The sequence below is a fragment of the Bubalus kerabau genome, chromosome 23, assembly GCF_029407905.1.
Source record: "Bubalus kerabau isolate K-KA32 ecotype Philippines breed swamp buffalo chromosome 23, PCC_UOA_SB_1v2, whole genome shotgun sequence".
Taxonomy (NCBI): domain Eukaryota; kingdom Metazoa; phylum Chordata; class Mammalia; order Artiodactyla; family Bovidae; genus Bubalus; species Bubalus kerabau.
The window spans coordinates 20,313,875-20,330,264 of record NC_073646.1 but is presented as its reverse complement, the minus strand read 5'-3'; the positions used below and the strand labels follow the sequence as shown (position 1 = coordinate 20,330,264).

At 38.4% G+C, this 16,390-nt stretch overlaps 1 protein-coding gene across 1 annotated transcript in view; it reads right to left on the bottom strand.

The window, feature by feature from the left end:
• Window positions 1–1,059: 1,059 nt before the first annotated feature.
• LOC129637637 (phospholipid-transporting ATPase ABCA3-like) overlaps window positions 1,060–16,390 on the bottom strand; it is a 195,435-nt gene continuing 180,104 nt past the window's right edge. The window contains exons 25-29 of the mRNA XM_055561864.1: window positions 9,625–9,812; window positions 8,525–8,695; window positions 7,881–8,071; window positions 1,588–1,661; window positions 1,060–1,194 (exon numbers count right to left, since the gene is read on the bottom strand). Coding sequence (XP_055417839.1) covers window positions 1,060–1,194; window positions 1,588–1,661; window positions 7,881–8,071; window positions 8,525–8,695; window positions 9,625–9,812 — 759 coding nt within the window. The remainder of the gene's footprint in view (window positions 1,195–1,587; window positions 1,662–7,880; window positions 8,072–8,524; window positions 8,696–9,624; window positions 9,813–16,390) is intronic.

Here is a 16,390-nt window from a genome sequence, read left to right as displayed (position 1 = left end):
TCTTGCAGTTTGAGGAGGATCATCCTACCTGTCTATTCATCTGCCTGTGATTCTGCAGAAGTGATTAGATTTCTCATGTTGCTTATGGGAGAACTCCAACTGCCTAAAGATGAATTATAATATACTATCTCCCTCTCTCTATACCTCAATTCTCCTTCTTTCTTTCTTTCTAAATAAGAGGTATACCAAGAATAGAAAAGAAAAGACACTTCTTAAACAATGGTCTGCTTCCTTTCTTGAACTCTAAATGTTCTTATTGCAAATGCATGTGCGCGTGCTCAGTCCTTCAGTTGTGTCCCACTCTTTGTGACACTACGGACCGTAGCCCACCAGGGTCCTCTGTCTACAGGATGCTCCGGGCATGAACACTGAAGTGGGTTGCCGTACTCTCCTCCAAGGGATCTTCCTGACCCAGGGATTGAACCCATGTCTCTTATGTCTCCCACATTGGCAGGCAGGTTCTTTATCTCTAGGGAAACCTGGAAAGCCCCTTAGTGCAAATATCCTTTTACAAATGTAGAATGTTGGCTTGAGTTTTGGAAATATACAATTTACCCCCATAAACTTTGATATTAATTTAAATGGACTCTATTGGCAGAAAATTGGTGTGTCTGTCTGTGTGTGTTTTTATCTATGAAAAAGGTGAGTTTTGTTCCAGACTTTATATTCTTCTTATCTATAAATGAACTGCTAAAATGTAAAACCATTGTTCTCTAGGCTGTACCATTCTGACAGCTCCATCATTTCTGAATGTTTCTTTTCAGATATTCAAAATACTCAGGACAAGGCCCTTGTCCCCACTCTGATAAATGATGTTGTTTCATATTTCTAGGAGAGAAAATAGAAATTTCACTAAATATCTTTAGATTTGCACATGCTGGAATCACAAGCCATTAATGTAAGTCTATGAAGAAGGAACATATTTTTCCTTTGAAGGACTCTTTATTACATAAATATATTTATACCAAGATATACACTCACAGGGATGCCCTTCTCTGTATCCAAGTATAGTAGAGAGTAGTCTAAGGAACGCGTAGGATTACTAGTTGCAAGTAAGTCTCAAGACTCTTTTTTCTCAACTTCTGGGTTCTGACTGCCAGCAAAAGTCAGGAAGACTTGTTCCAGCGTTATCTGACTGATGGAATAGTCTTCTAAATTGAATTCTTCTTTAGCTTCCTCCAAAATACCAAACATCTTTAACAGCAACAACATAAAGTACAGTTACCATTTCAGTCCTCCTTTCCAGCCCACCACCCAGATGAGCCTCTCCTACACTTCCTCCAACTGCTGCCAAGTTAATGGTGGAGGACAAAAGATACAAAAGGAGGGGGATGAGATAACAGACAAAGTAGATCACTGAGAATTTGACAAGAAGCAGGTCTCTGTCCCCACTCTCTTGATGGATATAGACAAAAAGTAGGACTTAAAGGTGGAAATCTGACTTAATTAAAATTAATTCCTTGGACCATTGAAAGTAACCTAAAGTCTCTGCTCCTCCTATAGCCCATTTCATAAGACCAAATCCCAAATGCTTTAGTTTTCTCTTAACATATAATAATATTAGAAGGGCATGGTTTCTACATTCACCTTTCCCCAGCTATTGTTCTTGCTGGGAACGTAGTAGTTAATGATCCCTCGATTCTCATCTTTTAATTCACTACCTAAGAAAGAAAAGATAGAATAGATACATAATTTTGCATATTGCTTTTTAAATGTCAAAATACTGATACATCAGCTTAATTATACGTATTACAGAGGCATAAATAGATATGGCTAGTAAAAAAGGGATGTAATTCAAAAGCCTACCTCTTTAGTATACATGATACAGTTAATTTCTTCAGCAGATTTATTCCTAGTGTAGTAGGCTTTGTTTTATGGGTTTTTAGGAATTATTGAGGACAGACTTTCAGGCACAAAATGTTGTCAACTCACATGTCTATAGGATGAAACTTGAGCCTTCTAAAATTCTAATGCTGTAAGATGTAATTCCTAAACACAGGGCTGAGAATATAAATGGGTGGGATTTTCATTCTGGCTTTATGAACATGTATGTACAGCATGTTTCCTGGGGAAGAGAGAAGAGGCTTTCTCGCTATTCTTATGATCCTATGCTAGGTTAAAGAGGAAATCATACATATAAACCACCAAAGTCAGGCTGTATGTTCTTTTTCAAATGAATAAGAATCCTCTGCTGCAAGTTGGGGGAAGAAGTGGTATACTTTCCAGATTTAGAACAAACACATTTGTTTATGCTTATCATTGAATTTTGTAAGTTATTAAAATTTAGAGGAGCCTGGTGGGCTGCCATCTATGGGGTTGCACAGAGTTGGACACGACTGAAGTGACTTAGCAGCAGCAGCAAATTAGATTTAAAATCTCAAAGAGCCAACTATGTTTCCCTAAATAAGGCAACTACTTAAGCTCTAGCAAATCAAATATTTCCTTACTTTTTCCCATTTCTTCTCTATAAACATCTCTCCCCTAATTCCTGTCTGTGGAGACCTCCTAACCACCTTTGGTTTGGTGATGCCCAATTAGAATCAATGTACACTCTGATAAACTCTTGAAAATTTTTGATATGCATCAGATGAGTAGTTCTGACATCAAAGTGAAAGTGAAAAAAGTGAAAATGTCAGTTGCTCAGACATGTCTGATTCTTTGTGACCCCTCGAAATGTAGCCTGCTAGGCTCCCCTATCCATGGAATTCTCCAGGCAAGAATACTGGAATGAATTGCCATTCCCTTCTCTAGGGGATCTTAACACAGGGATCAGTCTGGGTCTCCTGCATTGCAGGCAGATTCTTTACTGTCTGAGCCACCAGGGAAGTAGAGTGGGATCCAAAAGGCTGCCCAATGGCTCTATGAGCAAAGTGCAACCAGATGTAGGTACTCGCTGAGGCTTTCGTTTTCACTACTTTCTCACTGGACCTGAAGGTCCCTCTTGGATATTCAAGCTCCTAGCTTTTCTGTCAAGAGCTCTGTAACTTGATTTGAGGTTTTTGTTTTTATCCTTTTTTAACCTAACTGGATATGGAGTTGGACTGGATCTGACTTAAACATCATTAGCTCTCTGTCAACAACCAAACTGGGTTCAGAGTCAGACTGCTGCTACTGCTAAGTCGTGTCAGTCGTGTCCGACTCTGTGCGACCCCATAGACGGCAGCCCACCAGGCTCCACCGTCCCTGGGATTCTCCAGGCAAGAACACTGGAGTGGGTTGCCATTTCCTTCTCCAATTCAGAGTCAGACTAGGTCCAACTTAAACTGGAATGGGTTCAGTGTGAGGCCTCTGGAAAACATTTTCTTAATGAAAAGAAAGAAGAAAATGACTTCCTTCATATTCAGAGAGTTTGGGACTCCAGCTAACTATATGGACAAAATTTATGGGTCCATGTGTTTTTATCCATTCGACTAATGTCTGTCTTTTGACTGGAGAGTTTAATAAACTTTAAATAGGCTTCATCTTTTCCTGGGCTTCATCTGAAGGATAGCTCTTCCAGTTATAGTACTGTTGGTTGACATTTTTTCTTTCAATATTTTGAATATATATTTTCAATTTCTCTCGGCTTGAAAATTTTCCACTGAGAAATCTGCTGATAGGTTAATGGGGTTCCCTTGTTTGACAAATTACTTTTCTCCTTCTTTTTGTCTTTGACTTTTGGCAAATTTATTACAATATGCTTTAGCCCCTTTCTGGTTCAACTATTTGGAGATCTTTGGGCTTCATGAATCTGAAAATCCATATCCCTCCCAAAGTTTGGGAAATTTTCAGCTATTATTTCTTTAAATAGACTTTCAGTCCTTTTTTATTCTCCTTCTGGGATTTCCATAAAATATAAATTGTTTCTGTTATAGTGCCCTGTAAATTTTGTCAGCTTTCTTCATCTTTTAATCACTCTTCATTCTTTTTGCATCTCTGATTGGATAATTTCAAATGACCTATCTCATAGTTCACTAATTCTTTCTTCTGATTGGTTGAATCTGCTGAATTTTTCAGTTTAGTCATTATATTTTCAGTTCTAGGATTTCTGTTTGGGCTTTTTTATGGTGCCTATTTTTTTCTCCTTGTTGTTGTATTTTTCATTTTCTTTTTGCATTGTACAACTAATTTCACTTGGTTGTCTTTCTGTGTTTTCATATAGTTCATTAAACATCTTTAAAAGGATTGTTCTAAATTCCTTGTCAGACAGCCCATAGATCTCCATTCTTTAAGGAGTTTCATTAGTTTCTTTGGGTAGTGTTATATATACCTGACTCTCTGTGGTCCTTGATTCCTTGAGTTTGTATCCACTTTTGATAAGTAGTCTCCTCTTGTAGAGTTTACAGACTCACTTTAGCAGGGACACACCTTCACTCATCAGCTCAGCTAGAGGTTTGGACTGTTTGTGTGGCAGCATCCAGGGGCAGGCAGTCTTGCTAACAGGGTCTTGGCTCCGGCAAGTACACTGCTTGTGATCTGAGGTTGAAGGTGGGTGGATGGGCAGGGCTGCTGACTGATTTCTGTGGCTGAACTGACCTTCCAGCTGAGCTGTTCAAGCATGGCTGCTGGATAGGCTCCCTGGATGGGCAAGACTCATGACTACAGGCTACTACTTCACAGTCTAGTGGTAACATTAACTGAGATCTGTAATCACTTCTGGCCTGTTGAGGTACAGGCCGTGCTGCCTGGCAGGGTAGGACCATTCTTTGACTCCATGACTGGGCAAGGCTACATATGGGGTGGACACAATTGCTCTTGGGGGAAGGGTTCATATTGTGCTCCTTGACTGGATGGTGCCAATTTCTGGTCTCTACATTCAGGTGGGGCCACAGACAGGGCTTTATAGTTAGATGAAGCTTCACGTTGTGCTCATGATTATACTGGAAAGTAAACTGCACTCAAAGTTGGGTAGGACTGCAGGTTAGCCTTCACAGTCTAGTAGGCTGTTGGTTGTGCTTCATTGCTGGCTAAGGCTACAGGCTGGGCTACTTTCAAGAGGGCCGCCAGTTATATTCCACAGTTGTATGGGCTCGAGACTGTACTCTGTGGTCAGACAGGGTCACTGTCTGGTCTCTGTCTTCAAGTCAGGCCCTAGGTTATGCTATGAATGGGCAGAGTCACTGACTGGACTTTTTACATAAGCAAATCCATATGCTGTGTTCAGCAATTGAACAAAGGTATAATTTGGGCTCTGCAGGTGGGCAATATCATAAGCTAGATTCCAAGGCCATCCAAGGCCATCATGGTGATGTAAGGCCAGAGGCTATACTTAACAGTTGGGCAAGACTGTTGGTTTGGCTCCTAACCAAGCATGTCTGTAGAATGGGCTCAACAGATGCCCAAATTCACTGGCCAGGCTTCTTGGTCAGGTGAGTTGGAAGCTATACTCAGCAGTTGGGTAGAGCTGTGAATTTGCTTCTCTTCCTAGACAGGGCCATGGAACAGGCTCCATAGCTGATAGGGTTTGTTGGCTGGGGACCCATATCAGGCAGACCTGCCCTTTGAGCTCTTTGGTCAGATAAGGCCAAAGTGCAGCTATAGGTTGGGTTCCATGGTTCTTCCTAAATTCTCTGGCCAGGTTTCCTGGTTGGAGGAAACTAGAGGCTATACTCAGCAGATGGTCAGGGGCTTTGAATCTACTTCTCTAGTCAGCAAGGCTATAGAATAACTCTATCCCTGGTACAGCTAATTGGCTAGGGACTCAAATATGGTAGAAGTACCCTCCAAGCTCTCACACTAGACATGGCCACCAATTCAGCTTTGCAGATGAGCAGAGCCATTGGCCTGGAACTCTACTCCAATGCTGCTGCAAGAAAGAATGTGGTTTTGCTAAGATCTGAGTGCTTAGTGGTTGAAGCACCAGCCCTCTTCTCTGTCTTTACGTAGTCTCCAGTGGTAAAGTCTCACAGGTTCACCCAGTGATCCTTGAGAGTTAAGACCCAAATGGGCCTCCGAAGAAGCATTCTGCAACACTGGGGGACCTGATGAACACCATTGACTCTCTTTTCCAAAGTGGAGAAACTGCAGGTCTAAGGGAGGGTTGTTACAATCAGTGTATAGCTCCTCCTCTTACCCTTCTCATAGCTCTCATGGTTTCTATTGCCCAGGAGGTTGCTTCAACCTTACCTCCAGGTTCTGGGATTTTCATAATGGTGTCTTGTCTACAGATAGTTACTAGTCGGTCTTCTTATGAATATGATCTTCCCAACTGATGTTGGGAATGACCTATGTTGCCATCTTTATATCATTCTCAATATTATAAGTTTGACTCATGCTGTTATATATAGTTATTTCATTCATCTCCCCTTCTGCACAGTGGTAATCTGGTATATGATTATTCCATAACTTATTTTCCATTCAACTGCTGGCAGGTATAATGTGAATATCATTGATTTAAATATTTTGTTTATGTCATGGCACAGGTGGATGCAAATATAATAATGCAAGGAACAGCCACCTTCAGTTGAAAATGTTCCTCAAACCCACATTTCTATTAAAGCTTTTGTGTCCACATCCTCAATTATAGGTTTCTGATGTTTAGTATCTCTTCTTTAAGACTTGTCCTAGAGAAAGTTGTTAGGACAGCACACAGTAAATGAGACTTTCTGTTCACAGCTTTTCTTTTTAGTGATGTAGGCACTATATCTCAGAAATATTTGCTGAATGAATGCATAAATGAGTACTAAACTTCTTAATAGACTATTAATAACAACAACACTGAGGTAGTTCTATTTCCCATACATCTGTTCCCCCAGATCTGCTCTACCTTCTATTTCTTTTTATTTTCTGCTCTCCATTCTTACTGTGTAATCAATCAGACTGTTTTCTATTGCTTGGAAGATAAACTTCCAACTCAGCCTGACACACAATGGGGATATCTGTGATATTTTGCTCAGCATAGCAGAACGGAAACTAAGATGAAAAAGCAGAATTAATTAAAGTCTTACCATGTTTCTTCTTTATATTTAGGAAGGAAAGATAAGAGATAGAAAGAAAGAATTGCTGTCTCTGGCATTGTACCATATAGTCAAAAAAATGCTTAAGGAGAAGAAAGCTTAGTGGTTCTTGTTTGAATTTCAGTTTCATATCCTGACTGGGACAGCAAAAGACCACAGTTATATATTCAGTATGAGGTAAAAAAACCTTAAAACTTTTCATGAGTGATATTATGGAAAGAATTGTGTCATTTCCCATCCCCCACTCCCACCCCCACCAAATTCATTTGCTGAAGCCCTAACCCCAGTTGATTGTGTTTGGTCATATGTCTTTTAAGGAAGTAATTAATGATAAATGAGGTCATAAGGGTGATACGTGGATCCACTGTGACTGATGTCCTTATAAGAAGATTAAGAGACACCAGGCATGGATACACACAGAAAAAAAGCTGTCTGATGACACAGCGAGAGAAGGAGGCCATTTGCGGGCCAAAAAGAGAGCCCTCAGGAGAAACCAGACCTCCTGAAATCTTAATACTGAACTTCCAATCTCAGAACTGTGAGAAAATAAATTTCTGCCATTATGCCAGTCAGTCTGTGGTATCTTATTATAGCGGCCCTAGTGAACTAATACAAGTTATATTTACTAAAAATTGAGAATTATGTTCAAATGTGATTTTAGGTATATAGGTCATATGGACAGCTCTAATGTCACAACTACCTTACTAGTTAATATACACCAAGATATTGGTGAATATTTCTGTTCTTTGTGCAAACTTCTGAGCATAACCAAACATAAAAAGTTTAAAAGAACAAGCATTCCAAAAATAATTCAACATGGAAGGGCAATTAATATCAATAATTCACAAGAAATAGTTACTGGAGATATACAGCATATGGATGGTGAGAACAATAAATATGGTTTAACACATCTATATCAAAGATAACCCAACCAACCAAGTTTACCTGGAAAAGCTGTTTCAACAAAAGTTTTAAAGTCCTCTAATTTGTCCTTATTTTCATCAATATTGATCTTGACTTTTAGGACGTAAACATTGCCAAATTTGTTCTTGAGATGCTGAGGGCTGCCCAGGCACACAAACTTTCCCTTCACCATGATGGCCAGCTTAGTACAAAGAGCATCGCATTCCTCCATACTAGTAGAACAAAACACCAAAATGATGTGAAGCTTTAACAAATCTCTATCAGAAGATATTCTACAGTTCAAATAGCCAGTATTTTGTGACCCTCTTTGAAAAAGGAAGTTTTATCTGCCCCTCATCAACATCATGGCAAATGGAGATATTTTCAAACTCAAAGTCATAAAATAATCTACAGGATATAATGTACAGCACATGGAATATAGCCAATATTTTTACTAACTTTAAATGGAGTATAATCTATAAAAATATTGAATCACTAAGTTGCACACTTGAAACTAATATAATATTGTAAGTCAACTGCACTTAAATTTTTTTAAAAGTACACCAAATCCTCAAATGGAACAGTTCCTGAGCTTCCTGCCCTCTCCTCTCAATGAAAACGCCTTCCCATAGGTCATACCATTATAACTCTTCTAACCCTTTACCAAGCCTCCCAGTGAGCTGCACCTGTGGGATGTTATGATGATTGCTTTGCCACTTTTACGTGTCTGTGTCACTGCATTCCAGAGTAGGCGCCGGGCTACTGGGTCCATACCAGTTGATGGTTCATCCAGGAAGATGACTGAGGGCTTTCCCATGAGGGCAATAGCAGTACTCAGTCTACGTTTGTTTCCTCCACTTCATAGTTAAGGAAGGAGAGAGAAAGCAGAAACAGAGATGGGTATATGTGACAGTAATTTAATACATTAAAAACATATATTTAATGTATATCCATTATTTACAGGAAACAAATTATTTCCAAAATGCTGAGTCATAGGAAACATCCAAGATATTAAAAATGCTGATTGCATGTCATTCAACCAAGGCATTGGGGTTCCCATGTGGTACTAGTGATAAAGAACTGCTTGCCAATGCATGAGATTTAAGAGACATGGGTTTGATCCCTGGGTCAGAAAGATCCCCTGGAGGAGGACATGGCAACCCACTCCAGTATTCTTGCCTGGAGAACCTCATGGACAGAGGAGTCTGGTGGGCTACAGTCCATAGGGTAACAGCATGTGGGACACGCATGCAGGCAACCAAGGCATCAGATCCAAATGCAAATATATAAATCAAGTCATTTTCATTTGAAATGTAGAAAAGTGACTTTTGTCTACCAGAGTTCCTTTAGATTCCCAGATATATAAACAATATATTTACCAAGCCAATACAAAGAATTTCACATGGTCCTTGAGAGACAAAGAACAACAGAGAATAAGAGAGAGAGATGCTTTCATTTATAATTCATTATAAATTCAATGACTACATTTGTGATTGAACCAGGATTGTGTTTCATCTCTGCAAGGGAAAACTGTGATACTAATTCAGTTCAGTTCAGTCGCTCAGTTGTGTCTGACTCTTTGCGACCCCATGAATCAAGCACGCGTAATTAGGTCTGCTTTATTGCTGATATCCCACTACTGGCAAGGCAGTAGATTATTTCCCAGTCATTGCTTCTGTTTGTCAGTGGAACTCTGGCTAGATTGTGGGCACTGATTCCAAAGATCAGAATCAGCAGAAGGCTCCTCAATATTAGCTGCAATGAGAGCATCAGTATAATATCTCACCTGTAAGTGTAAATATACTTGTCAGCATAGGATTCCAGATTCAGTGCTTCCATTGACTTCTTTACATAATTGTTAATTTTGGTTTCAGGAATCCCCCACAATCTGGCATACATGATCATTATTTCTTGAGCAGTCATGTAATCCAGTAAGGCATCAAATTGTGGGCAATAACCAATTTTTGATCTTACCTAAAATAAAAGAACAACGATGGACATAAGTCAACTACATCTCACTGAGCATATAGTATACACAAATAACATAGAAGACCTGACACTTTCCAGCCCATGCCTCTAAGAAGGTTATAACCCAGAGTTTTAGTAAATAACTTCTTTCCCAGTGATTACAAAGTCATTGCTGTTGTAAGCTATTGTCATGTATTAAAATTAAAACTTTGACAACTCTAAAAAGTAAAAGAGATCTAAATCAATAGTGTGATGTCCAGCGTTGATAACTGGATGGCTATTTTTGAACTTTGGTATCTTATTTTCTCTAATAAATCTTCATTAGTGTAGTCCCATGGGATTTCAGGATTGCATAATCAAAGACTGCCATAGAAGGAGTGCCTGGGCTAGTCTAGGCTCAGTGATATCTGACTTTTTGGTAGTGATGATAAATGGACTATAAGTGGGGTCGGGTCCTCCATCTCTCTGTTATATGCAATATTACTTTGTGAGAATCATCTAAGTTGCAAATGAGCAGAATTGGGATCCTAGCTCTTATTTTAGTCATATATTAGTCATAAAAGAAGTCTGAACATATTATAAAAATTTTATAATATTCAGAGAAAATATCTGACAACATGGAATTAAAGTAAAAATCAATAATAAAACAAATATTTTAGAAACTTCAATATTTTTCATATTTCAAAATGAATTTCTAAGACTGCATCCTTAATTCATGGGCTGAAAAGCTCAATTTATTTTGCAAAATATTTTGAACCTATGGGATATAGGCCACTTTAGACAACAGAGTAACAAATGAGTTTAAATCAATGATTAAATTATTAACATAATAACATAGTTGTGAAAAACAGAGTCAAAGGATTCTGGGAAGATAACCGAGTAGGGAGCACCAAGAATTTATCTCTGTCTAATAAAATTATTTTGGGACTCTATAGTCTACTGAAAGCTTGTAAATTCCTAGGGGAAGATTTGGACTGTAAATTGTGCTTAATTGCAGTCAGTTTCAGCTGTTAGCATATTAGCGTCTACCATCCTCCACCCCCACACCAAGCCACATTTGTGCATATATTCTTTTTTTTAATTATTATTTTAAAATATAAATTTATTTATTTTAATTGGAGGTTAATTAGTTTACAATATTGTATTGGTTTTGTCATACATCAACATGAATCCACCACGGGTGCACACGTGTTCCCCATCCTGAACCTCCCTTCTTCCTCCTTCCCCGTACCATCCCTCTGGGTCGTCTCAGTGCATATGTTCTTCAAGCAGCTTTTGCATCGCTAGGGGGAGACAGGATGAGCAAACAAGATTCTGTCCTCCAAATAAAGGGCATCTGCGCTCTAATTGCTTATTGCTGCTTCTGATTGTAGAGGTGCAGACCAACAAGAAAGCATGAACCATCTAAAAATAAATAAATAATCAGGCACTACCCCTAAAAAAAAAAAACACCTGATGTAAATCTACTAGATAGATACTTTAAAGTGACTATCTTAAAGGTGTTCAAGGAATTAAAAAAAGATGTGGAGAAAGTCAAGAAAATTATTTATGGACAAAATGGAAGTATCAATAAAGAGAAACTAAAATAAATTTTAGCATTGTTAAGTACAACAACTAATTGAAATGAAAAATTCACTAAAAGCATTCAAAGGCAGATTAGAGTAGGTAGAATAATCAGCAGACAAAGCTATGACAATGGAACATGAAAAAGAAAACAAAAAGCATTAAAAAGCAGTAGATTGAGCCTAAGGTACATTTGAAGCCATTAAGTGGATGAACATACCCACTGTAGGTGTCCTAAAGAAGAGAGTAAGAAAAGGACAGAGAGAATACTTGAATAAATGATACTAACACTTCTCACATTTGAATACAAACATCCAAGAAGATCAATGAAATTCAAAAGAGATGAATTCAAAGAGAACCACACCAAGACACATTAAAATCAAGCTTTCCAAAACCATAGACAAAAAAAGAATCATGAAATCTGTAAAAGAAATGAGACCAATCATATACACAGTATCCTCAATAAGATCATGAAATTTTGGAGGTCAGAAGGCAGTGGGCCAAATATACTCAAAGTGCTTTAAAAAAAAAATTGTCAACAGAAATCCTATATCTGGCAAAACTACCTTTCAAAAGTAAGGGGAAAATTAAGGCATTCACAGATTAATAAAGACTGAGGGAATTTGTTACTGTTAGATCTGCTCTCCAAGAAACGGTACAGGGAGTTTTGCAGGGTAAAATTAAAGGACACCAAGTCACTGCAGATAGTGACTGCAGCCATGAAATTAAAAGATGCTTACTTCTTGGAAGGAAAGTTATGACCAACCTAGACAGCATATTCAAAAGCAGAGACATTACTTTGCCAACAAAGGTCCGTCTACTCAAGGCTACAGTATTTCCTGTGGTCATGTATGGATGGGAGAGTTGGACTGTGAAGAAGGCTGAGCTCTGAAGAATTGATGCTTTTGAACTGTGATGTTGGAGAAGACTCTTGAGAGTCCCTTGGACTGCAAGGAGATCCAACCAGTCCATTCTGAAGGAGATCAGCCCTGGGATTTCTTTGGAAGGAATGATGCTAAAGCTGAAACTCCAGTACTTTGGCCACCTCATGCGAAGAGTTGACTCATTGGAAAAGACTCTGATGCTGGGAGGAATTGGGGGCAGGAGGAGAAGGGGACGACAGAGGATGAGATGGCTGGATGGCATCACTGACTCGATGGATGTGAGTCTGAGTGAACTCTGAGAGTTGGTGATGGACAGGGAGGCCTGGCATGCTGCGATTCATGGGGTCACAAAGAGTCAGACACAACTGAGCGACTGAACTGAACTGAACTAAAGGTGTAACTCAAGGTAATATGAAAGAATAAATATTTAAATTAAGGTAAATATATGAGCAATTACTATTAATAAGAGCTAATATAACACAAATTTATAACTCATTTTTTTCTACTTGATTTGAGATCAATATATATTTAAATTACTAGTATAATAATAATTATAACTGCAATTACAAAATTTTGTTTTGTAAATTCACATTTTATTTTCTACATATCATTATAAAAGACTCTGGGTTGGAATGATCCCCTGGAGAAGGGCATGGCAACCCACTCCAGAATTCTTGCCTGGGCAATTCCATGGATAGAGAAGCCTGCTGGGCTACAGTCCATGGGGTCTCAAAGAGTCAGACACAACTGAAGCAACTTAGCATGCACACACATGAAAGACTAATTCATTGTTCACACAATGTATAAAGATATAATTTTGTGACATCAGCAAAAAATGGGTAGAGCTAGAACTATAAAGAAGCAAAATAATTGTTATTGAAGTTATGCTGCTATAAATACAATTAGTGTTATAACTTTAGATGTTAAATATAATCAACATAGTAACCACAATGAAAAATAGCTATAGAATATGCATAAAAGGATATAAGAAAGGAATTTAAATATGTTACTACAAAAAATAAGTGACTTAACACAAGAGAACATAATGTAGGAAGTGAAGAACAAAAAAGCAATAAGGCATATAGAAAACTAACAGCAAAATGGCAGAAATAAGTCATGTCTTACCAATAATTACTTAAATGTATAAATTAAACTTTCCAATCCAAAGGCAGAGATTGGCAGAATGGTTAAAAATCACGGTCTAATTATATGTTATTTTGTTATAAGAGACTCACTTTAAATCCAGGACACAAATACAATGAGAGTGAAAGGATGGGAAAAAGACATTCCATGCAAATAGTCACCAAAATGTGGTGACCCAAGAAAGAGTGGATAAAACCAAGGAGGGTCTTGGAATACAGGAATGGAAAAACCAGACCCTTATCATCCTTCCCTCCCCCATGTTGTAACTGTTAGTGGATTTCAAATCCTCCTGACCACTATAACCTGTCTCCCCTCCTACCCCATAGGGAGAAGGTATATTTGCCTTACTCTTCTCTCCACCCGGTATATGTGCTTCATCCAATCAGCAAATGACCCACAACCCCTATCCCATTCCTTGTACCTTGGGTATAAAAGTGGACTAAATACCCCTGTTCAATGTTGGTTCTCCCTTGGGCTGGCCCACTGTTCTAACACTGTCTCTCTATCTAATAAACTTTATTTCCTTCTCATTCTGTCTCATGTCTGGAAATTCTTTTCCAACCTGCACACAGAACATGACACAAAATAGCAGGGTAGTTATGCTTGTATCAGACAAAAGAGACTTAAAATATTAAAAAGATTACAAAATACAAAGGACATGATATACTTATAAGGGTTTCAGTGCAGCAAAAAATGTAATAATTATAAATAGCTATCACCTAACAATAGACCATAAAATATATTAAAAGCAAAACTGACAAAATTGAAGGGAGAAATAAACAGTTCTATAATAATAGTGGAATACTTCAGTATTGCATTCATTAATGGATAGAATGATGAAGTGGAACATAAGAAATAGAGGATATTAAAACACCACCAGTCAACTATATTTAACAGACATATACGGAACACTCTAAATTTAACAGATTTACAGACATATACATAGATACTGTTACAGATATTCACTGGCAAATACTACTGAGCATTTAAGGAAGAACAAGTATCAGCCCTCCCAAACTCTTCTAAAAATTGAAGAGAAAGGAACACTTTCTAATTCTTTCTATAAGATTAGCATTATCTTGATACTAAAACTAGGAAAAATGATATAATAGAAAAAAAAACTACACACCTTATGAACTTTGACATAAAATTTTTTAACAAAAGAATAGTGAACCAGTTTACCAGCATATTAAAAGGATTGTATACCATGCTAGTAAAGTTATGCTCAAAATTCTCCAAGCCAGGCTTCAGCATACGTGAACTGTGAACTGCCAGATGTTCAAGCTGGTTTTAGAAAAGGCAGAGGAACCAGAGATCAAATTGCCAACATCTGCTGGATCATTGAAAAAGCAAGAGAATTCCAGAAAAGCATCTATTTCTGTTTTATTGACTATGCCAAAGCCTTTGACTGTGTGGATTACAATAAACTGTGGAAAATTCTGAAAGAGATGGGAATACCAGATCACCTGACCTGCCTCTTGAGAAACCTATATGCAGGTCAGGAAGCAACAGTTACAACTGGACATGGAGCAACAGACTGGTTCCAAAAGGAAAAGGAGTACGTCAAGGCTGTATATTGTCACCCTGCTTATGTAACTTCTATGCAGAGTACATCATGAGAAACGCTGGGCTGGAAGAAGCACAAGCTGGAATCAAGATTGCTGGGAGAAATATCAATAACCTCAGATATGCAGATGACACCACCCTTATGGCAGAAAGTGAAGAGGGACTAAAGAGCCTCTTGATGAAAGTGAAAGAGGAGAGTGAAAAAGTTGGCTAAAAGCTCAACATTCAGAAAACTAAGATCATGGCATCTAGTCCCATCACTTCATGGGAAATAGATGGGGAAACAGTGGAAACAGTGGCATACTTTATTTTTGGGGGCTCAAAAATCACTGTAGATGGTGATTGCAGACATGAAATTAAAAGACACTTACTCCTTGGAAGGAAAGTTATGACCAACCTAGATAGCATATTCAAAAGCAGAGACATTACTTTGCCAACGAAGGTCCATCTAGTCAAGGCTATGGTTTTTCCTGTGGTCATATATGTATGTGAGAGGTGGACTGTGAAGAAAGCTGAGCGCTGAAGAATTGATGCTTTTGAACTGTGGTGTTGGAGAAGACTCTTGAGGCTCCCTTGGACTGCAAGGAGGTCCAACCAGTCCATCCTAAAGCAGATCTGTCCTGAGTGTTGGAAGGACTGATGCTAAAGCTGAAACTCCAATACTTTGGCCACTTCATGTGAAGAGTTGACTCATTGGAAAAGACCCTAATGCTGGAAGGGATTGAGGGCAGGAGGAGAAGGGGATGACAGAGGATGAGATGGCTGGATGGCATCACCGACTCGATGGACATGAGTTTGAGTGAACTCCGGGAGTTGGTGATGGACAGGGAGGCCTGGCGTGCTGCGATTCATGGGGTCACAAAGAGTCAGACACAACTGAGCGACTGAACTGAACTGATGATGTTCTACACAGCAAGATTATCATTTAGCATAGAAGTAAAGAAAACTTCTCAGAGAAGCAAAAACTAAAAGAATTCATCAATACTAAACCTACACTAGAAGAATGCTGAAAGGTTTTCTCTAAATGGAAGAGAAAAATCTATAGAAAAAGGAAAATTCCACTAGGAAAGGCACAAACAAAATATAAATTAAAGATACTTAAATAAGCTAATACAGAGATTAAAAGATACCTGGAATAATGGGCAAATTTGGCCTTGGAGTACAAAATGAAGTAGGGCAAAGGCTAACAGAGTTTTGCCAAGAGAACACACTGATTATAGCAAATATTTTCTTCCAACAATATGAGACAGTTCTACACATTGGTATCAGCAGATGGTCAGTACCAAAATCAGACTGATTATATTCTTTGAAGCTGAAGATGGAGAAGCTTTATACAGTCAGCAAAACAAGACCTGGACCTGACTGTGTCTCAGAACATCTGTTCCTTATTGAACAATTCAGTCTTATTGAAGAAAGTAGGGAAAACCA